This window comes from Gobius niger (assembly GCF_951799975.1).
Source record: "Gobius niger genome assembly, chromosome: 16".
NCBI classification, from domain to species: Eukaryota; Metazoa; Chordata; class Actinopteri; order Gobiiformes; family Gobiidae; genus Gobius; species Gobius niger.
The window spans coordinates 19997270-20024678 of record NC_136867.1 but is presented as its reverse complement, the minus strand read 5'-3'; the positions used below and the strand labels follow the sequence as shown (position 1 = coordinate 20024678).

General features: G+C 41.6%; 1 protein-coding gene across 1 annotated transcript in view; it reads left to right on the top strand.

Moving 5' to 3' along the window:
• ppp2r3a (protein phosphatase 2, regulatory subunit B'', alpha) overlaps positions 1-27409 on the top strand; it is a 73093-nt gene that overhangs the window by 25944 nt on the left and 19740 nt on the right. The window contains exon 2 of the mRNA XM_079573373.1: positions 16094-19351. Within this exon, the coding sequence (XP_079429499.1) occupies positions 16844-19351 (2508 nt within the window). The 5' untranslated portion in view covers positions 16094-16843. The remainder of the gene's footprint in view (positions 1-16093; positions 19352-27409) is intronic.

Below are 27409 nucleotides of genomic sequence, written 5' to 3'. Positions count from 1 at the left end.
AAGTCTAGAGCTGCACGTGTCTCGGCCCTCTTCCAGAGTACATCTGTATTCAGCCTATGCCTGGGTTTATGTGTGCGCTGATGTCTCCCACAGATGATGAAATACAGAGAGGAAGGAAGTGAAGAGATACTGCCGTGCATCTATCAAGACAAATCCCCAAAGCTGCAGAGATTTACATGTGTGGACGAGGGCTGCAATAATGTCAGTGTTACAAAGATCCAAAATCATCAGGTTTACTTTGTAAATTCAAAGTTGTTTCACTTCAATTGCATCTCAAGGCTGTTTTACTTAGATGGACGATGCAACAAATAGTGTTCCACAATGAGCCATATATAAGATTATGATTTAGATGTGGCAGTCAGGAAGTCAGGCTAGGACAATACACATCGCTTTGAGATATATTGTGACACGTCTATTGTATTGTTTCAGCTTCCCACACAACACAAGTAAATCTAATGTTTATGACTTTAAGGGCTGGTCTCAGAGTTGTTAGAGCGCTGACTTATTTCACACAATTACAGACTACCATTTAGTTTAAAGCGTTTGAACACTTGACCTTCTTTTTCTCAGGTTAACGTATTAACATTTCTTATCAAAACATCCTTATTGTGTTGGTAAATGCCTCTATGCGACTGAAACGCACCGGCATAATATGTCCTGATAAATAAAGGACTTTCAGTTAATCTAAGTGCTTTTTTAGTATACCTCACGGCATAGATACAGACGGCATCTCGTCATAGAAGGGGGCGTGGCTTCGCTGAGGGGGAAAATAGAATCTTTTGGGAAACACATTTTTTCACTCTTTTTAGCCATTTTCTGGTGGAATACAAACTTATTTATCACATACAAATAAAGTCAAGTGTAAATCGGATCCATATGGATATTTTCTCACAGCAGATTGTTCTGTAGAAGTGAAAAAACGGCAGTCATAGCAAGCGCTAGCTACTGTTAGCATTAGCACGATATTAACATGTAGGATCTTGTTAGCATTCTCCTTTTTTTTAAATGTATTTATGGGCTGTTGAACCACTTTGCTCCTCTCCATGTCTTTGTTTCTTTATTTAGTAGAAAACTATGTTCATAATTCAGCATTTGTTAAAGTAGTTTTTGAACAATTAGAGAAAGTTTAGATTATTGTTTTCCCCCTTAACTGTTTTCAAACATGACCATATATGGGCGATTACAGAGATGCCGTCTGTATCTATCGTAGCTAGGGGTGGGTACCATTAAACGAAACCAGTATGGTATCGGATGAAAAGTTTAAGCACTTCCGATATCAAAAAATGAAAGTATCGAAAGCAGGAACCGAGAAAAAAATCTTCAATCTATAGATCAAAGTTTTGATGCTGTTGGTCCAGGGAGAGCATTAAATGAAGGGACTTGGTTGTTTCAGCTCAAATCAATTATTTTTTCCCCCCTATTTTTATTTCATTTTTTTGTTCATTTTTTTTGCCCAATGTTTACCCAATTTTTCCCAATTTTGTTCACACTTTTTTTCTTATTTTTGCCCCAGATTTTTTCTAGTTTTTCCAAATGTTTCCCCTCATTTTTGCTAATCTTTAATTACTAATATTCTTCCTATTTTTTCCCCATTTTTTCTCCAATTTTTCACACATTTCTTGACAATGGACACCGAAATCAACCTTAGATCCATCTTTATTAAAAACTGCATGCCTATAGAACATAGTGATGTTATCTGAAACTCCATAGAAAAGTAATAATGATTAGCGGACGCTCATAGAAATGGCGTGGCGGTGCGTTCAAAAGCATTTTCTGTGTAAGTGGATTCGGACACTGTATATATGTAAACAAGGCGGTGTGACGCATTTGGAGACACCCTGACTCCACAGTGAACCGGGGCGCTTTGGGAGCTGGACATTCGACCACTCCGAGGGCAACAACTGCGATCACATGCACAAACACTGCAGGGCTGAGAATAGACGCTAAACACTGGGCAGGAAAATAGCAGCCTGGTGCTGACAGAGGATGTGGATTTTCAGAGTTGACTGCTGGTCCATCCCTTGTATTGAAGTCACAGAAGAAGAAGTGATTCGATCAGTGCGGCGTAATAGAAGTCAACTAAAGAAAGTGCTGCAGGTTAGATCCATGTAATACAATTGGTTGATGTCAAAATATCAGATTGAGGGCAAGGGCTGAAATAGAAAGTTTGGGAGTGTTTTCCCTGACCATAGTTCATTTGTGGGTTTTTTTCATTTCTATAGGTCAAGTGATTAAAGAGATAATGAAGCTGCACTGTGCAACATTACTGTATTGATGTAAATGATTCCTCGGCTTGTTGTGAGCTGGCTTACCTCTCTTAGATCTGAAAGTTTGCTGGGAGCGAGACATCTTGAAGACATCATCAGCTCGTCTCCATGGAGATGTTGCTTAGATAGCCAAACATAATGTTTAAAGACACTAGGTTGGTTCTTTTCCAAAAGCTTTATTTTGTATTAGAATTTTCTGATTCAACAAAGCCTAAAGGCCGTATACCTGATTTTTCTTTTCTTAAATAACAAACAATGAAAGAGGAAGCCAGTAAAATGTTACTTGAAGTCCAAACTCATTCCTAACTCCCAGCATCCCAATTCTTCACAGGGACATGTTTATAGACACGCTTAACAGACTGGGTTCCTTTTGGGTCCCTTTTACAGGAATGCTACAAAACTAGCCTGAAAATGAAATTGATACAAATGCTTAATAATTCGATGGACAGTGTTTTTGCCACAAATGTCTGTGTTTACTAGATAATAAAATCTTTCAATTTTCAGGTTTTAAGAAAAAAAACAATTCACATAGCTCAATCTTCACATTAAGATCTTTAGTTATTGCACTGATTCAATGTTTATTTATATGGAAAATTGCAACTTCATGTACCTATTTCCAAATTATACATTTTTTTATACAATTTTAATTTACATGTAAATCCGGATTTATCCATTAATTTGATTTTGTTGATTTTGTCACAAATACAGACAATAATGACCCCTTTTTTATTAGTAATCTTTTTCCCTCTATTATCTTGCCATAGACTTCACCTCAACATTTTCAGTATTAATCCATGGGCTCTTTAAGAATACAGGTGTGCATGTGCATTTAATATTAACCTTCACCAAAGAGGTTTTCGGCTTTACCCAAATCTAAAAGGTTACAGCCTATAGGCCTATAGGCCTCATTTCAAAGATAAACAATTTATCTAAATGGATCTTTTTCCTGTTTTTATCACTTTTCATCATCATCATCATCATCATTTTTCATCAACCACCACTCTTTTTTTTTTCTACACTTTTTGTCTTTTTTTTTTTTTTTGCTGCATTTTTTTTAACTTTTTTGTCCCATTTCAAAGGTTTTTCCAAGAGGCTTTTAGATTTGGGTAATGCCAAACTGGAGAAAATGTGGCCGGTTCAGGTGAGGGTGAAGAGGTTAACTTCTAGAGCTGGCTAATTCTGCTGCATCCATGGCTTTGAGTATTCCCTTTGCAAGTTTTATACAAGCTTTTAAAAACTGTTCATTGAACTCACCGAGGTTCACTGTACCACTTCAATTGTCTCCGTGGGTTGCCAGACGTTGGGGAGGGGAGCTCAAGGAGTCCGGTTTTATAGACTTGTTTGTAAGTCGGCTTGTAAATTTTCCCTAACTTTCTTTGGGTGACAGCAGCTCCCATCGACTGACACCGTTACTGCTTGGATCTGAGGAAGTATTTCATTTTCAAGCCTGATACTTGAACCTGATCCCTTTTCTTTTTCAAGCATAGAAATCAGCAATGTTTTTTTTCCCCTCGCTGTCATTAGTTTTCTCCGTTTAACTGAGGAAGCATTATTCCTTGTCAAAAGGGGTTTTTAGACATAAAACCCACTAATGGCCGGCTTAAATGGGCTCTTTTGGGTAATTTAGACCAAATCCTGCATGTTATGAATTATAATGGAAAGTGTAATTATAGGTTCCCAAAGTGGTCAGCAGTGTCTCATTGAAAAGGGGAGCTGCAAATTTTCCCCTCCACCAAAAGCAATTTCTGCCAAGTTCCAAATGCACTACAATGTTACAGAATATAAATATTTTTTAAGAGGTATTGCACTGTATAGATTTCTCTCCACAAGGTGTCACAGGTGAGATCGATCTTTGTGCTTATCCATGTGAATGAGAAGTTTCATTTGAGGACATGTTGTAAAGGTTAATTACAAATCATCGGCAACAACATAATGTGCAATGGCCCACCTATTCATCAACACAAATCCAAGCTATACTCACACAGGAAAAGGTAAGGGCAGACATGAGGAAAGGGAAATACTATTGAATATGAGTCACTTTCCGCACTCAATTTTGTGACTTGGGGCACGGATCTTTTTTTAATGCCAAATTTCATGATGATAGAGTGTTTGAATTGAATTGTAAATTTAACCTCTCAACCCCCACCTGAACAGAGCACATTTTCTCCAGTTTGGCCTTACCCAAATCTAAAAACTTCTTGGAAAGAAGTGTCAAAGTAGACAAAAAAATGAGGAAAAATTGACGAATACTTAACAAAAAAAGGTACAAAAGAGCAACAAAAAAGCAATGAAGAGAGAAGTCAACAAAGGTCGGAACAACACAGCAACAACGCAAGGAAAAATATCTGTTTAGGTCAGTTTTGTTGGTCTTAGCTTTCAAATGAGCCATTACTCTGGCCTATAGGCTGTGACCTTTTACATTTGGGTAAAGCTGAACTGGATAAAATGCACATGGTTAAGGCGGGGGTTAAAGGGACATTTCAGGATTTTTGACATAGGGCCTCTTTTCCCAGTTGTCCAGAGTGTTGTTGATTTCTGGAGATTATTTTTTTTAATTCATGCATATTTCAAGAGTTTAGTGGTGCTAGGCTAGTGCTAGGCTAGTGCATGTCTATGGTAGCCTGCATTAAAAACAGTCTGACCGAAGCACAGTGATGCAAATCACTTGTAACACCAGACTACCCATATAAATGTTGATAAATGTAGAATCATTTGAACCATTTTGCATTTAAAATAACTTATATTTGAGCAATGTCAGCTTCGTGGTTGTATAAGCTACGCAGCGGTGGAGTGATCTGCTAGAAACTAGTCCCTCAAAATGCAATAATTAATGTAATGCAAGGTCAGATATATTTCAAAAATGACTATCGACACAGACATTTATATGGGTAGTCTGGTGTTATAAGTGATTTGCATCACTGTGCTTGGTGATGCAGGCTACTAGTTACCATTGACATGCACTAGCCTAGCACCACTAAACTCTTCAAATATATGGACTGCATGAATAAAAAAAATATCTCCAGAGATCTGGATAACTAGGTAATGAGGCCCTATGTCATAAATCCTGAAATATCCCTTTAAGAGGTTAAGAAGAAATACTGTAGGTTTAGAGACAAATCAAATAATCTATCAACAAATATGTTACACTGAAGACCTTTCACTTCATTTTACCTTCATGTACAGCCTCATAAAATAATGGGACCTTTCAAACACTGTCAGGCCCATATCAAGGTTAAGCCACGGCATCTACAACGTTTCTATAATTGCCTAAATTGGACTAAATTATGTCTAAATCAGGGCACTTCACAAACCATAAACCCAAAACCTAAATGAAATGCAGAACATGAACAAAATTAGCTCTAAAAAATGTGAAGTCTCGAGATCACCCTGAATCTCACCTGTAGAAGTGTCACCAGTTTGTGAACCACTGCTCTGACATATCGAGGTCACACAAGTCTGATAAGGTTGAACGCCAATGTGTAAAAGCAAAGGAGGCAGGCTGTCATAACTTTGACGAATTGGGAATTTAATTACTGTCAAGTCAAAGGAAATATTTTTACCACTATCCGGAGTCACAGCTTTGAAGATACAACGTAAGGTTATTTTTGTATTCAAATCAGCTGTAACATGTCCATGTGCATTGTGTTCCCCTCAAACGGTGTGGTTTGGACAATTATCCCAACATGTTATTTAGAGATCTGAGGTTTTAGCGATGTCCCAACACCTGATCCCGCCTGCTCCACTAAACTCCCGAATTAGCTGTGGTTTTTTCTCCTATTGCTTCTTCCAGCTCTCAGCCCCCGGATATCCCGGCTCGGCATTCTGGGGCACAGGCAAACTTCGTGGTATTTTCCGGAGCACGGTGACTTTCTTCCTGGATGATGGGCTATAGCAACAGGGGATTGTGGTCAGAAACCCTAATCTGCTCCTCGTATGACCCCGTGACGGACAGGGACAGCAGTGAGAGAGGGGGGGGGAGAAGGAATGGGGGAGAGAGAGAAAGAAGAAAGAAGATTCTGATGGTTAGTCTAGCCCCTAGTGCTCCAGCCTAAACATGCTCTTATATGGGTTTCTGTTCTAATCTCGACACTTCTCTCTTTGTCCCGTTATAAACACAGCAACATTGGCCTGACAGTCATCCACGCACGTGCAGCTTCTGCCGCTGCAATTTAGGGAAGCCAAAGGTGGTCATTATCTTACACATTTTCTCTTTGTATATTGTGAATAGTGGAGGTTGTCAAGACACAAAATCGTCGGTATTGGAAAGCAGGAATTGTGCAGCTAAATGTCACTTCTATGTCATTTTCTACTGTCTTTGCTTTACATAAACATTGTTTCATGTGGGTCAACGTGACCAGCATGTTTTTGGAGGTCGGGGAAACCGTAGCACCTCATGGAAACCTGGCTGGCTGCCTTCTGTCTCCTCTGATCCTCTGAAACAGTGCAGCGCCTCCTGGGTTTGTCCCTGTTTAAGAGCGTGGTGTCCTGCACTGGTCAGCTCCACCTCCTACTGCGCAGCTCCCTGCTCTCCCTCTGCCCAACAACTGTCTTTCACCATCTTCTGGGAAGAGTTTAGTGGTTCCTCTGTGTTATTCCACAGTGGACGCCCATTAGCTAGAACGATAGAAGGTGTGTGTGGCTTAGCTGTGAGTCTCGCCCGGATACCTCCTCGTTTGTCCCTTTTTTGTTTCCTGTAGCTCCACGTGAGCTACGGTAACATAAACGCTGTCTTGTTGCACCCGGAACAAATCACTTGCTCCCACCAACGTTTGGCTTGAGCCTTGTGAACTCCCTAAAGTTTTGGTTTGATTGTCCTTCCTTTTTCAGTTTGTCAGCTTCCTGAACACTCGTCACATAACTATTTATTTCCATGGAGCGCTATTTAAAAACGTTGATGCATTTGGCTGGATATTACCTCTTGAGATAAGGAAATTGCAGGAGACTGATTGCAGGAGTTGTGCTGGCATAGCCACGGTATTTGTGAGATTTCTTTGTGGCAAACAAATCTATTTTAGGCTTGTGCAGTCACAATACCTTTTCAATCAATGACTAGGAAAGCTGCAACTGAGAGATTAAAACTTGCTGAAGGTCAAGGCATTAACATCAGCAGGATGGAGGAGCAGCAGTTGAATCTGAGGTGCCCAACAGTTACTTTTAACTTTATTTTCGTGTTGATTGCTCCGGCACTGACGTCACTGCAATTACACCTTTTGTCTGAGGAAAAGAAAGCAACAGTAAGAATCAAAAAGCTATCCACATGTTTGTGACTGACAAGAGCATGTACCAGCATAAGACAACAATAGGAGCTACATTTGTTATAGATTGTACCTCACATCGTTTTTTATCCCCTTTTGATGGTCACTTCCTTCTAGTTTTTGCGTTTTGAAGCAGTGGTTTAGTTGTTATTCTGAGCATGTTGCCGAGGGGGTTCACTTTGTAGGTGGTATGGCTAGAATAAACTGTTGACTGGTTGAATCCAGGTCAGCTGTCTTTGTGCATTATCGTAGCTCTATTTTGCTTGTGTCCCGTTGTCTCCCACGGTGGTGTGTGTGGATTTGATCTATCTGATTGGTTCATATGACTGATGCCCATTGGCAAAAAGGATGACATCATCTCAACATGTGCAGCAACGAAGAGATCAGGTCAAAGTTTGCTTGAGGCTCTATTATGAGTGAGTAATAGGTGTGGCATGAAGAGAGTATCTTTTAGTCTTTTATGCACAGCAGAGAAAGTAGTCCGTCATCGTAATGATTTAGATTTGTAGAATTGATGCTTCGGGATTTTTTTTACATAAAGGGCTCTCACAATAATTACAATATCGACTTATCGTTCAATAAATGACAGATAAACAATATATTTTTGGGCTCAATATTTGTCGTCTGTACATTTATTTGCATTTTTCCTCAATTTTACTAATGTACAAATGTTTTTACCCTAAAGTAAACAAAGCAGCATCACTGTCGTTTTTAACCTTTAGAATTAGTTTCTGTGCCTTTAAAAGGTCCTCAATCATCTTGACAGGCCTATTTACATGTTGGGAAAGTGCTGGTTTGACACAACAACACAGTACCTAACAATCCTGGCAAGGATCTATTTTAGACCGTGACTAGTCTTAAATCCATTGCTGAATCGGTGCCTCCAAGTGCATCTCTGTTTTTAACCAGGCTTCGGGCTGACTGTGTGAATAGCAGTGCCGCTCTTGATTCCTTTAGCAAAGTTTTATGGTGTTCCTGCTGCTGTTATCAGAATAACAAGCACTGCTCCGGGCGACCAATTTTTTCCGTACTACAAACTATCAACGATGTTCATGCCTGTACACGTGGGCAAGCATTTATAGGGCTCCAAACTGCTACTTTTTACTCCTTCAAACCATGCCTATAAGACTACTGAGCGCTGTGCAACTTTACAATGCCCTCATTAACTGCATGGATTTAGATTTTGTTGCCTTTTTAACCAATGACTTCTTATTTGTTTGAAGGTTAGGGTTGAGTTGTTATTGAAGTCGGGATATTTTATCATGTGTCTTCAACAATGAGCTTAAAAAGATGTATTGTCCGTCAGTTGTTGTAACCAGGAAGTGTGTGTGTTTGCGAGACAGCGGCTTCCTTCACCTGCTTATGCTCAAAAACATCCTCCTGTTCCTAAGATTTGTCTCCTGAAGGCGGCTGCACTGTAAGTGTGGTGGACTGTGGCAGGTAGTAAAGCACTGTGGTCACTAATAAGACTTTCACAGAGACAGCTCTTACCTGGAGGAGAGGATGCAGCAATTGTGTTTTGCTCTTTTCAACACAAGGTGAAAGTACATTTTGCAAAGAGACAATGTTTGCGGTTAAATGGAGTAAAAAAACATAAATGCAAAGTTGGAAAAGGTTGTAGGAATGAAGGATCAGCGCAACTGACCTTGTACAATTGGACCTGCCAATTCATGATATGACCTGGATTCAGTATCAGGGAAATGTTACTGTCACTGCAAAGTAGTACACTGAGTTACTGCTATTCACAGAGCAGAGGTGTGGATTTAAAGGAGCAGGCCACCGTTCTTCCATACTGTGATATGTTCTTACCTGAGCTTAGACGAGTTGATGCGTACCTGTCTGGTCTTTGTGCGTGCCTGTGGAAGAGCGTGGTAGCTTCCAACTTCACCCCATTTGGAGCTATAGGAATATACTGGGAGAGGCCAAATGCTAGCAACATCTTTGGTCTTTTTTGCGTGACTGAGTTCACACAGTTCTTCCATACTGTGATATGTTCTTAGCTGAGCTTAGACGAGTTGATGCTGTCTGGTCGTTGTGCGTGCCCGTGGAAGAGCGTGGCAGCTTCCAACTTCACCCCCGTTTGGAGCCTTAAATATAGTCAATAATTTATTCCATTAAAAGCGAAGAGTGCAGATAAAATACTCATATGCACGGCTAAAAAGTAATGTTTTCTGCCAGGATTTGAACATTGTCAGATTTCAGGCCTGTCTCACATCATCTGAAAGGCTGGTCCTGATTTAAAAAACTGAAACGCAGCCTCACTTAGCCTACTTATTCCCACCTCTGGCTAGATACTTGTGGTCTCTCAAATCAAAGAAAACATTGAATGTGTTTCTTCTTTATCCATAAATCTGTTAAACAAGCCGTGACAAAACAGATTTCCCTGTTTGCTGTTGCACCAATCAGTGCAGTAGTATTCTCCCAAATGTGTGTCAATAGTAAAAATCCTCCATTTTTAACTGTCCCTGGAGGCTTGGACACCTGCAGCTTGTGTCGTCCAGATGTACTGCAGACCTGACCAATAAAACCAGGCCAGGTCCTTCACGCCTTCACATTCGCTCCACTGTGTTTGTGTGCTCATGTATGTTAGGGCCTAAGTCTCGGGGGAGCAGTGAAAAGTGTTGCTCCGGTCCAGACGCCGAGGGTTGCCAGATCTGGTCAGAAAACCCCCCAAAATCTCCAACACTGTTCCCCTCAGATCAAGTCCAGGAACATGCAGAGAAGAGAAAGCGTTGCAAATGTGAAATTTGTTGGGGTGATTAGGAACCTGTTAGTCACCATATTCTTCAAAGCTCTTGAGCCAAGTTTATGTTCTTTAGTAGCTGTGATGAGACTAGCAGATTAGTTGGAATATGAAGGCGGCCTAACTTGAGGAAAAATGTAACCTGGTCCCTTGCTGAGAGGTGAGAGTAGGGCTGGGTACCATTAGGTACTAAAGGTATCGAAAAAATGAAAGTATCGAATTGCAGGAACCGAAAGTTTTGATGCTTTTGGTCCAGGGACAGCACTCAAGGAAGTGACTTGGTTGTGTCAGGTTTTTTCTCCCCATTTTTTCCCCCAATATTTATTTATTTTTCCCCCTATTTTTTCATTTATTGATTTATTTTTTTCCCCAATTCATTTCCTCCAAAATTTTTACACAATTTTTTTGCACCAACTTTCTTTTGTTTTCACATTTTTTTCCCCGCATTTTTTTGCAAATATTTTTTTCACCCCCATTTTATGCACTAAATGTATTCCCAATTTTTGCCTAATTTCCCCCCACAATTTATTCCCCATTTCTCCAATTTTTCCCCTCATTTTTAAAAAAATATTTCTTGACATTGGAAATGAACCTGATATTGTACATTTGCACATCTACCACACATTATCGTTCTTTTTTCTGGTTCTAGACGTCAAATATTTCAGTATAGGTATTGGAAAAAGTATCGTCCAGGTATCGTTAAAGTACTGGTATTGAAAAAAAAAAGTAACGGTCCCCGCCCTAGGTGAGAGCGCTATTGCAAGTAATATTTTGTCCTGAAATTTGATGCAAAAATGCAAGAGGTGATGCATTTTCAGCCACTAAATGACAACAAATCTTCTGTTAATATACATCAAATTGCTGAGCCAACTATTTCCTCCCATTTCCAAGCCTTGAAATAACAAAACTCTTTATTTAGAGTTTTTTATAAACTCTTTATATGCATGATTATTCTACTATAAAAGAATAATCATGCATGTGCTTGGATATTGAATAGAACTACTAAAATGAAAAGTCTTCTCACACACTTGCAATTGATCAGTAGTTTAATTCCCTCTTAGCGTCTATTAGCTAATTGTTTTCATCTTCAAACTCCTGTGATTGCAGTCCGGGGAGGCATTCCTCTTCCTGTTTTTCAGCAGCTGTAGACAGTGCATTATGATAATTGCACAACGAGGGCCCTTTCGGCTTTCCCTGACAAGGACGTACATCCGCTGCTTTTGTGCGGCAGTGGAGGGAGCTACATGGAGGGCTGTTGAATTATCTTGACTTTGTAGTTGAGCGCTGTCACATATATCTCTGTGTGTGTGTGTGTGTGTGTGTGTGTGTGTGTGTGTGTGTGTGTGTGTGTGTGTGTGTGTGTGTATGTGTGCGCTCTTGTTCATACAGCGAAACCCAGGAAGTCAGTCAGGGTAAATAATTCATGTGAGGGGCTCTGCAGTGGAGAAGTGGGTCAGGACTCCCGTCAGCGCGGACATATAGATCATGTGTGGGAATGAGAGAATGGAAACAGAATACTTATGAGCTGTCAAATTAATGATGCAATGTGAAATTGTGTTGAATAGCCTGCAACTTTATCTATGATGCACTTCCAATGGATATTAAAGGAGAATAAAGGGCCTAAACCATGCAGAATTTACTTATTTAAGCTTTTCAGTCTTTTTAATGATGAAAAACATATCTGGAGTGGTGTTTTGTTTCAGTTATCCTGCATATTTATTCAATCACCCTCTTCTATACCCTCAACGCCAGTCCTGGTATACGTCACACGCAGACAGACACATCATCTGAGTTTTAAAGTCTAGAAAACAAGTAGTTCCAAATCAAACATAAAAGGAATTTTCATTTCAAAAACCTCTCATATCTTTGTCTTTTTTGCAGAACTATTTGTTTCAAAGCGTGCATCGTCTCACTGACTGCTTTTAAGTTCCTTTTTTTCATGCAATTTGTTGATTGGGAGTTTATTTGTCAGGGAGACAAGCTGATTTAGTGAACAAGATGCCCTTTCCGATCAAGCCTAGTTTGGCTTGGAACTAATCCAAGCGTTTACTGTAGTAGTTGAGTTGTTACACAATAGTACAGTAACAATACTTTCCCAGCAATGCTCTTTTTCTTCAATCGCCCTTCCCCCTTTTTAAGTTGCAGACTTTTTTGTTTCCCGTCCTCGCTGATGCAACAAACCGCTTTATTGCAAATGTATTTCGAGCGAGATTTAACTTGCCACTACTTGGTTGGTGGGTAAACACTTAACCAACCACTTGCCAGTACTTTATAAAAAGCTCTTGCCACTCTTTTGCAGCTAAGGTTCTTGTATTCTCCTCTAATTTTTCCGCATTTATTCAATCATTTATTCATTGTTTGCTAGATATCAATAGTGTCCTTCTCTGTGCAGTATTTAGTAGGTGGTTCCGAATGTTTTGAGCGCTGTGTGTGATCTCTGATGCTACACAAGTCATGCCTAGAACTTCCATGTGTTGGTGGATAATGACAGGGCCAGTGCGGACCTGTCCCTGCTTCCTGGTGGTATGTTTGGGGCTGTTTTCACTGCAACAAAGACCCACTTACCCTCAGAGGCTCCCAGGTCTCTACGCTGTGCGCACTCATGGACATAACCGCAAAACAACAACGAACTGCATGCAGGTGGGGGAAGCTATAAAACTGAATTAAAACTCCAAATAAAGAAAATCTGTGGCCAAAAAACCATGTGAAGAAGCCTGCGTACCACCACTGGTCCCTGCCCCGCTGGTTGCGAACCGCTGCTGTTTACTGGGACGCGCTCGCGGTGACAGGAGCGAAGGCTGCGACAGAAGAGGCCTCTGGTGATTTAGTGCTTCCTGTGAAGGTCAAGTTGAAGGAGGACTGTTTTTAGGCAGGTTCTGAGAGAAGGCGGGAGCGAGGGGTCTGAAGGCACGGGAGCGGAGCGGGATAACAGGGAGAGAGGGAAATGGAGATGGGAACGTAGTCATTATGGAGGAAAGCTGTGAAGTTTTGAGGGTAAATTGCACTTTGATGAATTGAGGTTTGTGGGAGATCTTAGTTTCAGGAAAAGTGGCTAGATTTTCTATAGCGGTGTGCTGTTGTCATTACTTTTGCATGTTTGGAATGTTATTACTAGGGTTGTAATCTGATTATATCTGGATCTTCTGACAGTGGCTATGTTTACATGGTCCGAAAAATCAGATAACTGGAGAAATCAGATAACCCAATAATAAGATCTGATGTGTTTACATTCTCTGCAGAAATCGGAGAATCCCAAACTCCAGGTTCTACATGAGCCGTGCAGATTTGGATTTTTAGAGCAACTGAACCGTCTCCACTCCTCTCTTTAGTCAGACCTGCAGAACCAGGTAGAGGATGATTGCGTCTCCATATTTGGACTTGGAGTCAAACTGCTCTCCATGTGGCCACAGCTTCTTGTGCTTGTAGCCGAGTGGATACAGCCCAAGTTTAGTGACTCAAAGGTCTAGGGTTCATATCCGGTTCACCAGTTTATTGTTTTCTGAAGTAATTAAAGAAATGAAAGCACACGTAGCAGAAACTGTTCTTTAACTTATATTAAGAATGTATGGGTGAAGAGAGTGATTATTTACTGAATTGTCTCTCTAGAGAGGGGACTTGAAGTCACAACACTAAAGAGCAGCAGCCTAAACCACTCGACTGTCAGCAGTATCAAACTTTTTTGAGATTTATTTCATGGATAACTTTTAGTATTTTTATTATGTCTTTGTCTTTTTGACATGATTTTGGCCTTTTTGCTGTCTTTTCTTGATTAATTAATGCATGTGTGCAGGAATAAATCAGATTATATGATTTTCAGATTATGTTGTTTACACGTCTCTTCAATAATCTGACAACTCCAGAAACCAGATTATAATCAGATTTTTGCTCTCCATGTAAATGTAGCCAGTGTAGCCATAAAAGTGAAAATAGTAGTTATAGTCATAGTAGCAGTAATGATAAGAAGGTCCTGCCTTTCTGTGTGGAGTTTGCATGTTTACTGTTGTGTCCCTGCTAAAGGTCATTGTCCTCCCATCCCTTTTTAATTTGGTTGTACTTGGATCTGTCCCTATCACATACTGAGTGGGCCTCCTCCGGGTGCTCCCCCATCAAACATGTACAATTGGAGGAGTACCCACTCCTCCAATTAGCTCAAGGAGATGGTTCCTGGGGCTGCACTGCGGTTGCACACTGGTCAAAAGCAGAGAACAATATGCATGGGACGTTAAAGTATATTTGCCCAAACCTAAACTTTAAAATTGCATAGAAATGAAAAAAAAAAAGTTTCCCCCAATGCACTTCATAAAAGTAGGCTTAGGTGTGGTTTGGGTACACATGCTCCATGTGTAACCAGCCCCTGAATCATCCCTTACCATTACATGTGTCACTGAGCTATGCGCCGTATCGGTAAGTAGGCGTATGTCTGTGTGCAGTTTGCGTAGGGCTATAAACATGAGCGGAGTTTGTTTACATGCTTGGTCTCACTTTAAGAAGCTGACACACGCATATGCCAAGACAGAGAAGAGATAGTGATTGCGGGTATGTGTTGCTAATAGCCTATTTCTAAAAGTGTCCAAGCAGATTTAAGCGAAAGAACAGCTTGCCAGGAAGAGTAATTTCCTGCCTCGTACTGATTCAGAGGCATCCAGCTGTTGTGTGTTTGTTTGTGGGGATAGAGAGAAAGAGAGGGAGGATGGAGAAAAAAGCAAGATTGTGATTTGAGGTGACCGCCTGTTTTTTCCATGCTTAATAGTTGTTTTTCCAGGTGCAACAACCCCCCCCCCCCCCCAAAGGATGATAGTGCCAGCCACTGCCTCTCCCCCATCTACAAAACTAACTAATCATTCTGTCTCTAAACCAAGGCTCAAACAGTCAAAACAGACCTTAGACTGAATTATATTGTTCTAATCATCCTTCTTTGCAGACAATATGGATGAATGGCCTGTTTTTCTAGCTTGAGATTTCTTCTTGCCTTTACAGATTTAGTGGTGTCTCCAAATAACACGTTGTGCATTGGTATTTGTGTTGAAAAGCAAACAGAAATACCAATATAAAGGGCACATCTGCGAGACTATCATTTTATCTTTTATAAAAGTAGTGCAATTTTTATGTTTTGGATCCTCGTAGGCAGGCATATTTTGGAGTTTAAAAATATTCCCTTCAACTGTCAAAAAGTTGGAAACAGGCAAAGAATGTGAACAATCGAAAACATACTTATGTCTTTCTGCCAGAGCCGTTATAAATCAATATAGTCTAGTGCGTTTTTTCCATCTCTATATTTCAGTTTTTATTATGAAACTCATATTCCAGACAAGTACTGGTAAACTGCTGGACCGCACAATTTTAGAAAGACATTTAATGGAGATTTTTCAACCACCATGGCGCAGTTATAATTAAATTTGAGATTTGTGTCTTGATATAAACATTCAGTTTACTGTCCAGGAGCACATTCATTTGACAGAAGACTGAAATACAAACAGCTTAACTAATACAAGAACCATGTACAGGGCTAGCAGGTTTTATTCATAATAAAAGACCCCATGGAGACGGGATATGTTGTTGTTTGCAAGGGATGTTGTTCTGCCTAAATAATCCCAGTCTGTTCCTAGCTCCATGAAAGACTGCAACATGTTCAGGCCCCCATAAGGAAAAACAGCTCACGGATTGTTTCATTTTGATCCACCTTATTTTAAAATGTTATTTGGCAGTGCATCATTGCTCTATTTATTCACTTGCAAAATTTGAAACAGCTCTGGCAGTTAATTAATTAGTGCCTCATCCCAGTCACACTAAGTACAGCACTGACATACTTTCTCTCTCTTCTGTTGCAGGTGGTGTTGTCCTGTCGAAACATCCACTTCCCTTGACGCTCCATTAGCATCCGGAGACGTAGCAACACCAGAGATAGACCACGAGAGAAGGATAGCAGTGGCCAAGCATCTGCAGGCCATCTACTGCCGCTTCACATCTGTGACTAATTCAAGTCCATCAGGAATAGAAAAATAAAGGGGGACTATTGACACGTCGCTGCCCATGGGATGTACCCGCGCCGGGGGTATGACGCTGGTTGAAGTCTCCCCCGGCTTTGATTAGGCCTCTGGGGGGAACTGGTGAGGAAGGATGGGTGATACCCCCAGCTGGAGGTTCCGCATTGGCCCCCTTCATGGCTGTCATTAGTGGGTAATGAGCAGCTGTTAAGAGGGGCAGCCTGTGGAGAGAGGAGGGACTGTACATCTGTAGCTGAGAGGACTGCAGACCTGGAACCTTTTCTCCCAGGGAGGAGACGATTTTGAAGAATTTTGTGTGTGATTTTAATTCGCCAAAGTGTTTTATTGTGGATGTTTTTTTCCTTCACTACGGCCTATTTCACTTTTTGCAGTGATTTGCATATGCATGTGGCATAGACCCTGGAAGCATTTTGAGTTTTTCATGCACAGGACTGAATAAGCTATTTCCCATATAGGGTTTTAAGTGGAGACTTTCTTTTTTCAAAATGACTCTGAACTGTGTTTTCCTATCAACTGGATAAAAAAAAATACAACTCTACTCTTTTGCAGACTTGTTTTGTGACATTTGCCATCATGGCCGCAGCCTATCGCGTGGTGGTTAGCAGTGTCAGCTGTTACAACAGTGTGGTAGTGGACAGACGCGCCCACTCCCATGCCGTGCACTACTGCTCCGGGCCATGTGGGGCGCTATCGCAAGGACTGGACTGCACCTTGGCCCACAGAGGCACCTGCTCTGAGCTGCTTGTTGCGCCCGAAATGACATACCCAGATGCCAATAACGCAGCTCTCCAGTCGAGAAACATTATAAGTCCGCAGCACTTGTCCAATCATGGTAAAAGCATTTCCATCGATAGCGGCTACAGCAGTGGCCTGGAGCGGGCAGGTAGTAGTGGAAACCTGTCAATCGCCGAAGACGGAGCTACCTTGCGGAGTAAAAAAGCCTCAAGCAGTTCTATTGGGAACTTGTCGGGCAGCTTGAAGGACATCACCGAGGAAGCCATTAATTTAGCAAGTGGCAAGCTCAAAGAATTCTCCTTTGACAAGCTTCGCCTTTCGTCATCAAATCATGTCACCTTCAGAAAAGGGCGAAAAGTGCGGCCGGACTCGTTCAGCCGCCGCTCCGCAGACTTGGAAATAATCTATGGGCACTTCAGCTCCAGTGTCACCTCTAATGGGACAGCTAATGGCATGACTAATGGCCTGAGTACTCCCAATGATGAGAATGTACCGCCGTTCGGGTTAGGTAAAAGCTTAGAGGAGACGAAGCAAAAAGGCAATTCGAGTAACCTGTCTGCCATCACTAAAGCAAGCGGGGGGTCCACCGGTAGCCTATCTAGCATCAGCTCCCTTGACCAGAGTATGAGTACGGTGGCCTCCCTGTACCGTAGCACCATGGGCGAGGAGAACTTGATCGTTCGCTTGTTGGAGAAAACTCGAGCCGAAGCGGGCAGTGGCGGTGGGGAGGACATCCGCGCCTGCTTGGACATTCTTGTCAAATGCTCCGAAGATTTAAAGAAATGTACCGATATAATCAAGCAGTGCATTCGCCGTAAAGCAGGGGGGGGTCCTGAAGATGGAGGAGCAAGCCCCGACAGTGTGTACCGCGCTATGATGGCGCGACTGAGCTCCTATCTGAAAAGACTGCCTCTAGAGTTGGAGGGGATCAGCGGCGGGCCGGGACATAACGAACTTGCCGAGTTGGTGAACAGTCTTCATACGCTCCAGCAATTGCCTTTCTCCCCAATTTTCGGCAACGAACAACCGCCCCGCTACGAAGATGTAGTCCAGTCCCCTCCCATGACAAAATCCTTCATCTCTTCCTCTGTTAGCGCTAAATCTCCCTTAAGTTCTCCGTCCCGAACCCCCACGCTTGCGAATGGACTACATCACCCGTCTCCCATAGGTCAACACACGCTCACTGTCCCGTCTGTAACAGTAGCATCTAGCCCCTCGTCATCCCCGTCCCATTCGCCTCTGCGAACTTCACCCACCCCCCCATACGCGCACACACCCCCAGCTTCCCCAATGGAGGCTCTATTCATCGAAGAGGAGGATCCACCAGAGCAAATTGTCGAAATTGCCCCCAAGCAATCAAATAATATCAATGGGTCGATGTTAAACCAGCAATCTCAATTTCATTTGTCAAATAATTTGCCAGTCAATACCAGCTATAACCCAAATTGGCCGCCTTCTGCCCCGGTAAATCTTGCAATAACTAAACCTGTCACACATAGAAATGAGGACATCGACAAGCTGCTAATGGACTTGGAAAACTTATCACAAAGCATGAGCAATCCACCTCTCCCAGCTAAGACCAGAAAAAGAGACAAGCTAAGTAACGATCCTTTCGGTCAACCCAAAATGGGGCATTTTCAAAATCAAAAGCCAGTCGCAATGAACGGGCCTCGGTCAAAGTCCCCCGTGCCGATTGCCTCTTCACCGGTGGAAAGCAACCAAGGTGGAGTTGGGGAGGAAGAAGACGGCGCGCTTTTGATGAGGATTTTGGAGAGCATCGAGAGTTTCGCCCAAGAGCTGGTGGACTCCGGTGCGGGGAGTACGGGAAGCGCAGAGCGAAGCAGCGGCAAGGAACGAGAGGTGATGAGGCTATTGCAAGATACTCTGGCCCCCAATAGCAGGTCAAATACCCCGCTAGAAAATCTGGCTCCGTGTGCTCCTCTTGTCCTGTTCGACGAAACGCCGCCAGCCATCCCGCCAAAGCAATCCCACAATGCAACACCTGTCAAATCCGTGATTGTTCCCGAACCTCCGCCTGTATGTCCAATTGACGCTACTCCCAAACAAGTGCCTATGCCCGCACCAGAGCCTATAATCGAAATCACAGAAGTGGAAAACATTTCAGAAGTTTCCATTGCAGAACCACTGCCGACAACAGTAGACTCTACACCTGCAAGCTTGCATTCCTCAGCATCTTTGACTGAACTTGAGCCTAGGCCCGAAGCCTCGCCTCCTGGCTCTATGACGACGACGACGGAACCAGGAAGTCAACTAGCTGGCATGTCCGATGTGGTGAAAGACAGCGGGTCTACTCTTCTCATCCAGCAGACTCCAGAAGTGATCAGGGTGAGTGAGACCAGTTATTGTTTTTATGCTGTTCTGTTCCTGTTTCCATCTATGTAGTGATTAGGCATGTGGATGAGCAATACAGCAACTTAACATGTTCGTGTTTGCAAGTTTTTCAAACCACATTTGTCCAAACGCTGTTCAATTCTGATGAAAATGCCAAAATGTTAGAGGGCAACTCTATAGTCAATTGCCTGAAGATGGTTATTATGGTCCACATAATCTTTTACTTTGAGCACTTGTTATGCTTTATAACTTAGAACAGTATAAAGCCAATTCTACCAATTCTGAGTCATACATTCATCATACTGAACTCCTCTTTTAGAAATTCAGCTCAAATAAACATTCATGAAAAAAAACTTTTCTTCTGTAATGAAGAAAAACTGTCCTTGCCCACTCTATGCAAACAGCCGTCTATTTCTAGCTCTTGTCGAGGCAACAGCTTGCAGCTTTAAAAGATATAAGTTAGATGGAAAATCAATTTTACAGCATCTTTCGGTTCCCTCATGGTTGTTAGTCAGACTTTGATGTGAACTGTTCCAATGGTGATGAGATTTTGCACTTTGATGTTATATTTTTAGACCATAAAGCATTGAATTACGTTTATTAGTCGTGAGAGAGCACTGTGATAGAGTGGTTAGCCTTTCTGCTGATTCTTTCCGTACCTTCTCGCATCGTTCCTGTGCTTGGTGGCTTGGTGAATTAATAATTGAATAAAGTAATGGTGAATGCTTGGCTCCTCCATTGTGAGTTGTCCAGAGATGAGCAGCCTTGCTTCTGTCAGACTTCCTCAGGGCAAGCGTGCAGTGAGCAGTGCTTCCTTGTCAAGTGCTTTGTGTCTATATCGATCATTTTCTATCTACAACCCAAAGTTACCTTGGATTTCAACTCTTACCCTATAGGCTTTTACAAAGAAGAATAAATATTGCTACATAAAGATTTCATTCTTGGAGTAAACACCCTTTCACCTTTACCTAACATGGAAAGTTCCACTGAGAGTTCAGAATATATATATGTATATTTTAAAGAGAATACCCTGTTGTACATGTTTTACTGGTAGGGGAAACCAAAGCACCCACAGGAAAGCTACTCAGACATAGGGTGTATGTGCAAACTGCACACTGAAAAGCCCCTTCTGGCCTGGGAATCAAGCTCGGGACTCGGGAGCACGAACTGTTCCTCCTCAACCTTAAAATGCACGACAGGATTTCACCGTGATCACAATGACTTTAAATCATGTGCGTAATACACTTGTAAGTCAAACCGCAGCATTGTCTGGATTCAAAGTCATATACACCGGAGGACAAAACTGTCAGCTGAATGTTTTCCTTTTTTTCCAAGACTATATTTTATCTCTGACAGTTGCTGCTGCAGAAATGGCCTTGACGACAGCTCTCAATCGTTTTCGATAAACTCGCTCATCAACAGCAAGATGACCTTTACATGGAAGAAAACCGTTATTGTGATAGTAGTGGCTGCGCTGTGTTGACATTCCTGCTATGAAACTCGTGTGTATCTTGGCTCACTCTGTTATTCCCTTTGGACTATATTTAAGGTAATTTGAGGCTGTGTAATAGGCAATGTGAGGTGAAGGGACCTAGAGAAAGCGCTGCAGTTTTCCGACAGTCGCCTTCAACAGAGGAAAACCAGAATATATCTTTGCCTAAGACTAAACCCGCTAAAGTGTAAAACTACAGAACCAACACAAAACTAGGATTACACCACCCCAAACGGCTACTACACCAGGACTAAAGCGGGATCAATCCAGCTCTCAAGTTTTCAAATCGATATTTCAAATCTAATCCCTAACCGAGGAGTCTTATCCTATAACAAACTAAACCCAAACTTAACTGCACAATTAAGTGGTCCCCATCCCTCTGTTTGAGACCCTCTGGCCTTGTAAACAAACTTTGAAAGCGGAGGTTACGTTTTCTTTGATGTGGGCGTTTAAAAAAAGAGCAGCAATTACAGTAATGATGCCTGACAGACGAACCCGCATTAACACTTGCGCATGAGAGGCAGGTCTGTTCATGTTTACGCGTTTGCCCTGACCCCTGCGTCTCTTCATTAGATTGTTGCCAATTTCTTTCACGGCCCTCTCCCCGCAGCGCCTCTTGTAGCCGCCGCTGTTTATGTGTTTATTTACCGAGAGCTGTAACCTTATGCCCCACTGATATGTAGGCCACCTATTTGAGAGGTTACCATGGTAGCCTTCTTCTGCAGCCAAGATAGAGAGAGGGAGAACAGGATGCTCCAAAAGCATCATTACAAGATGTCCTGCTATCCAGCTCCGTATCTCTGCTGCATTTCCACAGTCCACATGTCATCATTATAGCAAAAATACACGTTACTGCAGGTTGTATTCTTGCTTCAGGCTTCAATAATCTATCTCTAGCATGTAACAAATAGTTTACAGAGATTTCTGATCCAAGCCTTTTTATTAATCCATGCTACAAGTGCAAACAAACACTGATGCCACTCTATGTAATGTCATGTCTGAGAGTGGCTAACTGGCTTTGGAGTGCAAGGCGGCAGAGTGGTTAGCATATTCTCACCATGTCAGTCATAGGTTTCAATCACTTCTTTTCTTCTAATCTCTCCCCCGCCTTGATGTGCACATTTTCTCCAGTTCGGCTTTACCCATATCGAAAAGCTTCTCGATTGGAATGTTTACAGCCTATAGGCCTCATTTGAAAGCAAAGACCTTGAAGAACTGATCTTTTTCATCACATTTTTACCACTTTTCTGTTGAGTTTTTGTCACTATTTTGATGCTCTTTTGTTGCTTTTGTATGGCTTTTTATACTGTGTTTTTGTCACATTTTTGCCACATTTTTGCTGCAATTTCACAAATTTTTTGTCATATTTTTTGTACTTTTTTGTCAATTTTTTGCTGCACCACTTTTTTGTCATCATCTGCACTGTTTTGTCATATTTTTTGCAATTTTTGTGTGGCTTTTTTACAGCGTTTTTGTCACATTTTTGCCGCTTCGTTGTCACTGCGTTTCTGCACTTTCACCGCTTTTTTGTTATATTTTTTGTTGCTCTTTTGTGGCTTTATTTTGTCACTTTTTCTTCTAGTTTTTGTTGCTATTTTGACGCTTTTTTCAAGAAGCTTTTAGATTTGGGTAATGCCGAACTGGAGAAAATATGTTCGGTTCATGTGGGAGTTAAGAGGTATAAAGATAGAATATCTTGTTTTGAATAGTTTTTTATTATGATAACGTCCTATTCCTTCACTTGAGGCGAGACCGATGGATATTTTCAGCCTCTTATCTTTATTATCATAAGGCTAATTTGAGAAATAAGAATGATTTTGACTTTCTCCAGTTTTCTAAAAAAAAAAAAAATAAGAATATGTCTGAGGCGATTATGCTTGGAAACTGATATGTTTAAGTAGGTTATCTCCTGTTATGGCTTCCTTTTTCAAGGGCATGCCCTCGACACCATATTTTTTAAAACACCATTATGTGCTGAGATTTGCTAATAGAATTGGTCTATTCCCTGATGCCTCTTTGTTCCTACGGCCAGGTATCAATCTTCACTAACCGCTCGTCTTCCATCCCTCTGATTGGCCCCTGGGTTATTTTGGGCTCGGTAAATACGAGTTGTTGCTGTGTGGAGGGAAGACCATTGGAGGGGGCGGGTGGGGGTCATATGCTGGCGTCCCGAGTGTTAACGGGATGCTTACCCCCCCGGTGCCCCCTCTGAGCCTCCTGGCAAGCGCTAGGTGTGAGCGGGGCCTAAATCTGTCCACCCCTCTGTACTATGGCATCCCGCTAACAGACTCTCTGTCGCCACAGTGTAAATGAAGCTGCCCCTGTCTGTGGCACCGACTGAATAAATGCGGGGCTCGGAATCCCAATTGAGTCTTGTTTATGCTTCGTACAAATTATGATTTGGTTCCAAAACGCATAACAAATCACTGTGCAGGCGGCAGGAATGACATTCGGACTTTGATGTCGTCATTTCAGATAGAGGGCAGGGTCCAGTCTTATTAGGCGTCACTGACTGAGAATAAATTGTGGGCATAAAACGTTGGGCTTTATCAATTATTGTTTGATAAATAAATTGCGGTTTCATGCATGTGACTTAAAGCAGTACTAAGTAACTCATGTCCCTAGAGGCCATAAGCGCCACTGCAGGTTTCGTAGCATGTTGTGATTTTTCACGTATTAATTGTCCGTGAGAGTAAATACTATGCTGACAGAAAAGACAAAGGGCGAGAGGGATATTGTACATCCAATTACACAATGGAGATATTTTTTTTCACTCAAACTTGGCTGTAAATTACCGTTTAAGTGTCGCTAGCCCGCAGTTAGCTTTGCCCGTTAGCCTGTTGGCTTCTTCTTCGTGATTCTATTTGTGTGTATTGGTGACACCTTGCATCACCCTCAGAGGGACTACGAAAAGGAATTATTAATGTAAACAAGTTACTTAGTACTGCTTTAAACATTGTAATATATTGTATATTAGTGATTACAGCTCTAAAAGTATGTTTGTATACATATTCCTGTTTCAAAAAGAAAATATTAATAATGCCACCAAGCAAAAGTGCAGTCAGAGATTTCTGTGTTTTGTTTTGAGGACATTAGCTACACGTAACTGCAGATCTTATACACCAGTGTCCAACTTTATTTGGCATGCTGCATTTTATTTGGATTGAGTATGGCATTTTTGTTGTTCATACATTTAAATTTTGTTTTCATGTGGATAGGCTCTATATTACAGAGACATTTGTCATAAACAAGGTCAACCATCTGCATTTTTGGAAAGGCAAATTCAGTCAAAGAATTCTAGCTTCAAGATTAAAGACACTTTCCCAGTGTTTTCCTAATTGTAGAGTACATTTTGTGGGGGAAAAAAAGATGTGCTGTGCATCTAATTACAAAGCATTTTCATCAATCATGAACTATAGCGCGAAACATGTAAGTTTGGACCCACTTTAATTTCCTCCAGACAAATGATCTTCTGTAAAGTCTTCAAACTCTCTGACTCCACATGAACACAGCCTTAAAGAAAAGGTATGAAACTACTGTATGTGTTGGCCTCCATTGTAAGTTGAGCCAATGCTACTGTAGGTCACCACCGAGTTTAGGAATAGCTCGGTGACACTCTATCTCTCCTCTGGCACTCTGGGAATTATGCTAATATATCCCCAACACCAACCCCGCCCCCCTTCTCGAACGCCGCATTAAGCTGCCAATCAAACTGTAAACAAGCCAAGCCCCTCCGCGCGCTCAAAGTGCCCCCGCCACTTGTGCTGTCCGCCCCGTGGAGACTTGTAGCTATGCCCCTCTCGACATGGCTTTGGCCTCGGGGCGGAAGTTGGCCCGAGCCTGCTGGGATGACACTGGGCCCAGGGGCAGTAACATCCGGAAATGTTCCTTCGCACAAGTGTTTATTGTTGATTTTAGAGCTAACAGAGTAATACGTGGCTTTCTGCACCTGTCAGGAGACTTAACATGAAACACCATGGAGACTAGGAAGTGACCGGAGAGGCGGCAAAGCGAAGCCAAAATAGTATTAAGAAAGTAGCAGTAGTTGGGATGCTTGAGAAGTGACTGTTCCTTTCAGATTAGGCTATATACCTGATTTTATTTTATGGAATGTAATTTGTTTTGTCTTTTTTGGATTGTGCTAAAAACTGTTGTGCACTGTGCAACTAAATGTATGGGTAAAAAAAAACATATATCGATTGTCAACAAGCAGACTAGTTGTTGTTGTATTGCTCCTGAAAGTTGTGAAATGTGTTCATAGAATTGCTTCAGAAAAGTTAGAAATGAATTTGGGCCACAACTAATTTTAAAATGTTAAAAAGTGAACTATTTTAAAGATTGACATTAACATTGCAAAAAGTATTATATTGCATTAAAATAGCCAATTTAATGGTCACAAAAGTTAAGTGCAAACAACAAAATAACTTAGAATTGAGGTCTTATTATATAAAACCTCCCAACCTTGTAGTTTTAAGATATTAAAAAATGATTTAAGTCTTGACACAATCTTACAGAATATCTCGGATTAAACAATCAAACAATATTTTCTCCTGCAATTTGATATCTAACATGAACGAGTTCTTGGGACGTCTGATGTTTTTTCTTGGAGGTCTACACTGAGGTGAGGCGTGATTTACTGACAGCTGTAACCTGACTGGCCATGTATCATGATGACTTTATCCACCACGTGTCAACTAGTGGGTTTAAGAAATGTGGTTTGAATGATTCAATTAATGTAATTTATTCTTTGTTGAATATAATTACCATCGCAGAGAACACACAACAATGGTGTTTGATTCAGGTTCAGGAAACTTAATTGGTCCCAAGGGGCAATTCATTTGTAGCAAACCTCAGAACATTTGTGTCAGACGTTTCAAATTGTCTGTATTACTTAATAAACACACTCCAACACAATTCAACAGTTCAGTGACAGAGGGGATGAAAGAGTTGGAGAAACGATTAGTTTTTGAGAAGGAACATACAATGTATTCAGAGTGAATGTGGTTGCTAGCCAGGGGTGGATCTAGAAAAAAATCATGGGGTGGCAAGCAGGGTCATGGATAATTTCTGGGGTGGCAACACATTTTTCAAATTCAAAAGTTTTGCTTCATTGCAAGGCATTTTTCCATTTATATGCAGGCTGAGCCTCCCCAAAATTAAACCCAAATAGTAGCATTGTCCATAATATAAGTAGGGGGTTTCTAACAGGTACAATTGAAACTTTTGTAATAATAAAAGTAGAAAAATAAATAAATAAATCATCATCTTTGGAGCCACAGGACCTGGCACTTGGCTCCTTATTTAGCTCTAAAGTAGTTATAATTCTTTGTCCTGTCAAAAAAGTACTGAGCCAAGAAGCTTCTAGAGCAGATGTGAGACATCACATGACAATGGGGTGGCAGCTGGGGTGGCAAAACCTTTACTAGGGGGGCAGCTGCCACCCCATGCCACCCTCCTAGATCCGCCCCTGTTGCTAGATATTTTATTGATCCAACGTGGTAGATGCTTTTATCTCAGCAAAAACAACTTAAAAGATACATTATTTTTATGCTTTAGACACTTTTTATGCTTTGGACACATTAGACACTTCAGAACTGGCCTTTCATGTATTAAACTTTGAAAATAATGCATGGAGACAGGTCAAAGATACATAAAAGCCAGTTTTGTATTGAGGGTCTGACGTTACAGAACTTTCATTCTGCTGTGATATCATTTGCATACCCATGGCACTGAACTCAGCGATTGAAGCATTTAGAAGAAAACCCTAGAGTTTGTTTTGGACCGAGCGACCAGAATTTTCCTTTGCTGTCCATCTGTGAGACAAATGAGGGAAGTGACCTCTCAACCTTTCAAGATAGTCACCGCCGTGCGATTTCAAAAGAGCGCATGGCGATAGAGAAACGCAAGAGTAAAGAAATAACAGGAAGGGAGAAAAGTCTAAAACAAATAGAATGGACAAAAACGCCTATTGAGTTGGGGAGGAATTCTCAGAGCTTACAACTGAAAAAGAAAAGGGCTTGAATCCTGAATGCAGAGTAAGATTTTGTATGTGTGTGCGTGTGTGCGTGCGTGTGTGTGAGAGGAGGAGGGGGGGGGGGGGTAACGTGTTGACATTGGGTCGGCAAATGGGGTGACATCATCGCACGGCTGCTTCGACAGGAAATAAGGTCACAGCGGGAACCTGGGCCAAGAGCAGAGAAAAGACGCCCGCTTTTGAGACGCACGAGTGAATAGGTTTATTTATACCGGTACACACACATTACACACAATGTACAATAGCCCAGAAAGAGGCCTTGGTTGCTATGAGAGAGGGACATTTCCAATACAATGAGCTACCAGCGTTCAAGGTTATGGGTAGTGAGGACAATGGCGGGTTTCCCAATAGGATACATTATCTCAACCAAGCTGTGGTATGGAAGAAATGACTGGAGTTTTGCTGAGGATTGTATTATGTTCCCTTGCAGGATGGGGTCAAATATACTAATTAACATCCTCAAGGGGCCGGAAAAAGAATTTACTATGTAGCCACGCCTTGTGATTGTGAATGAAGAACTTTGTAG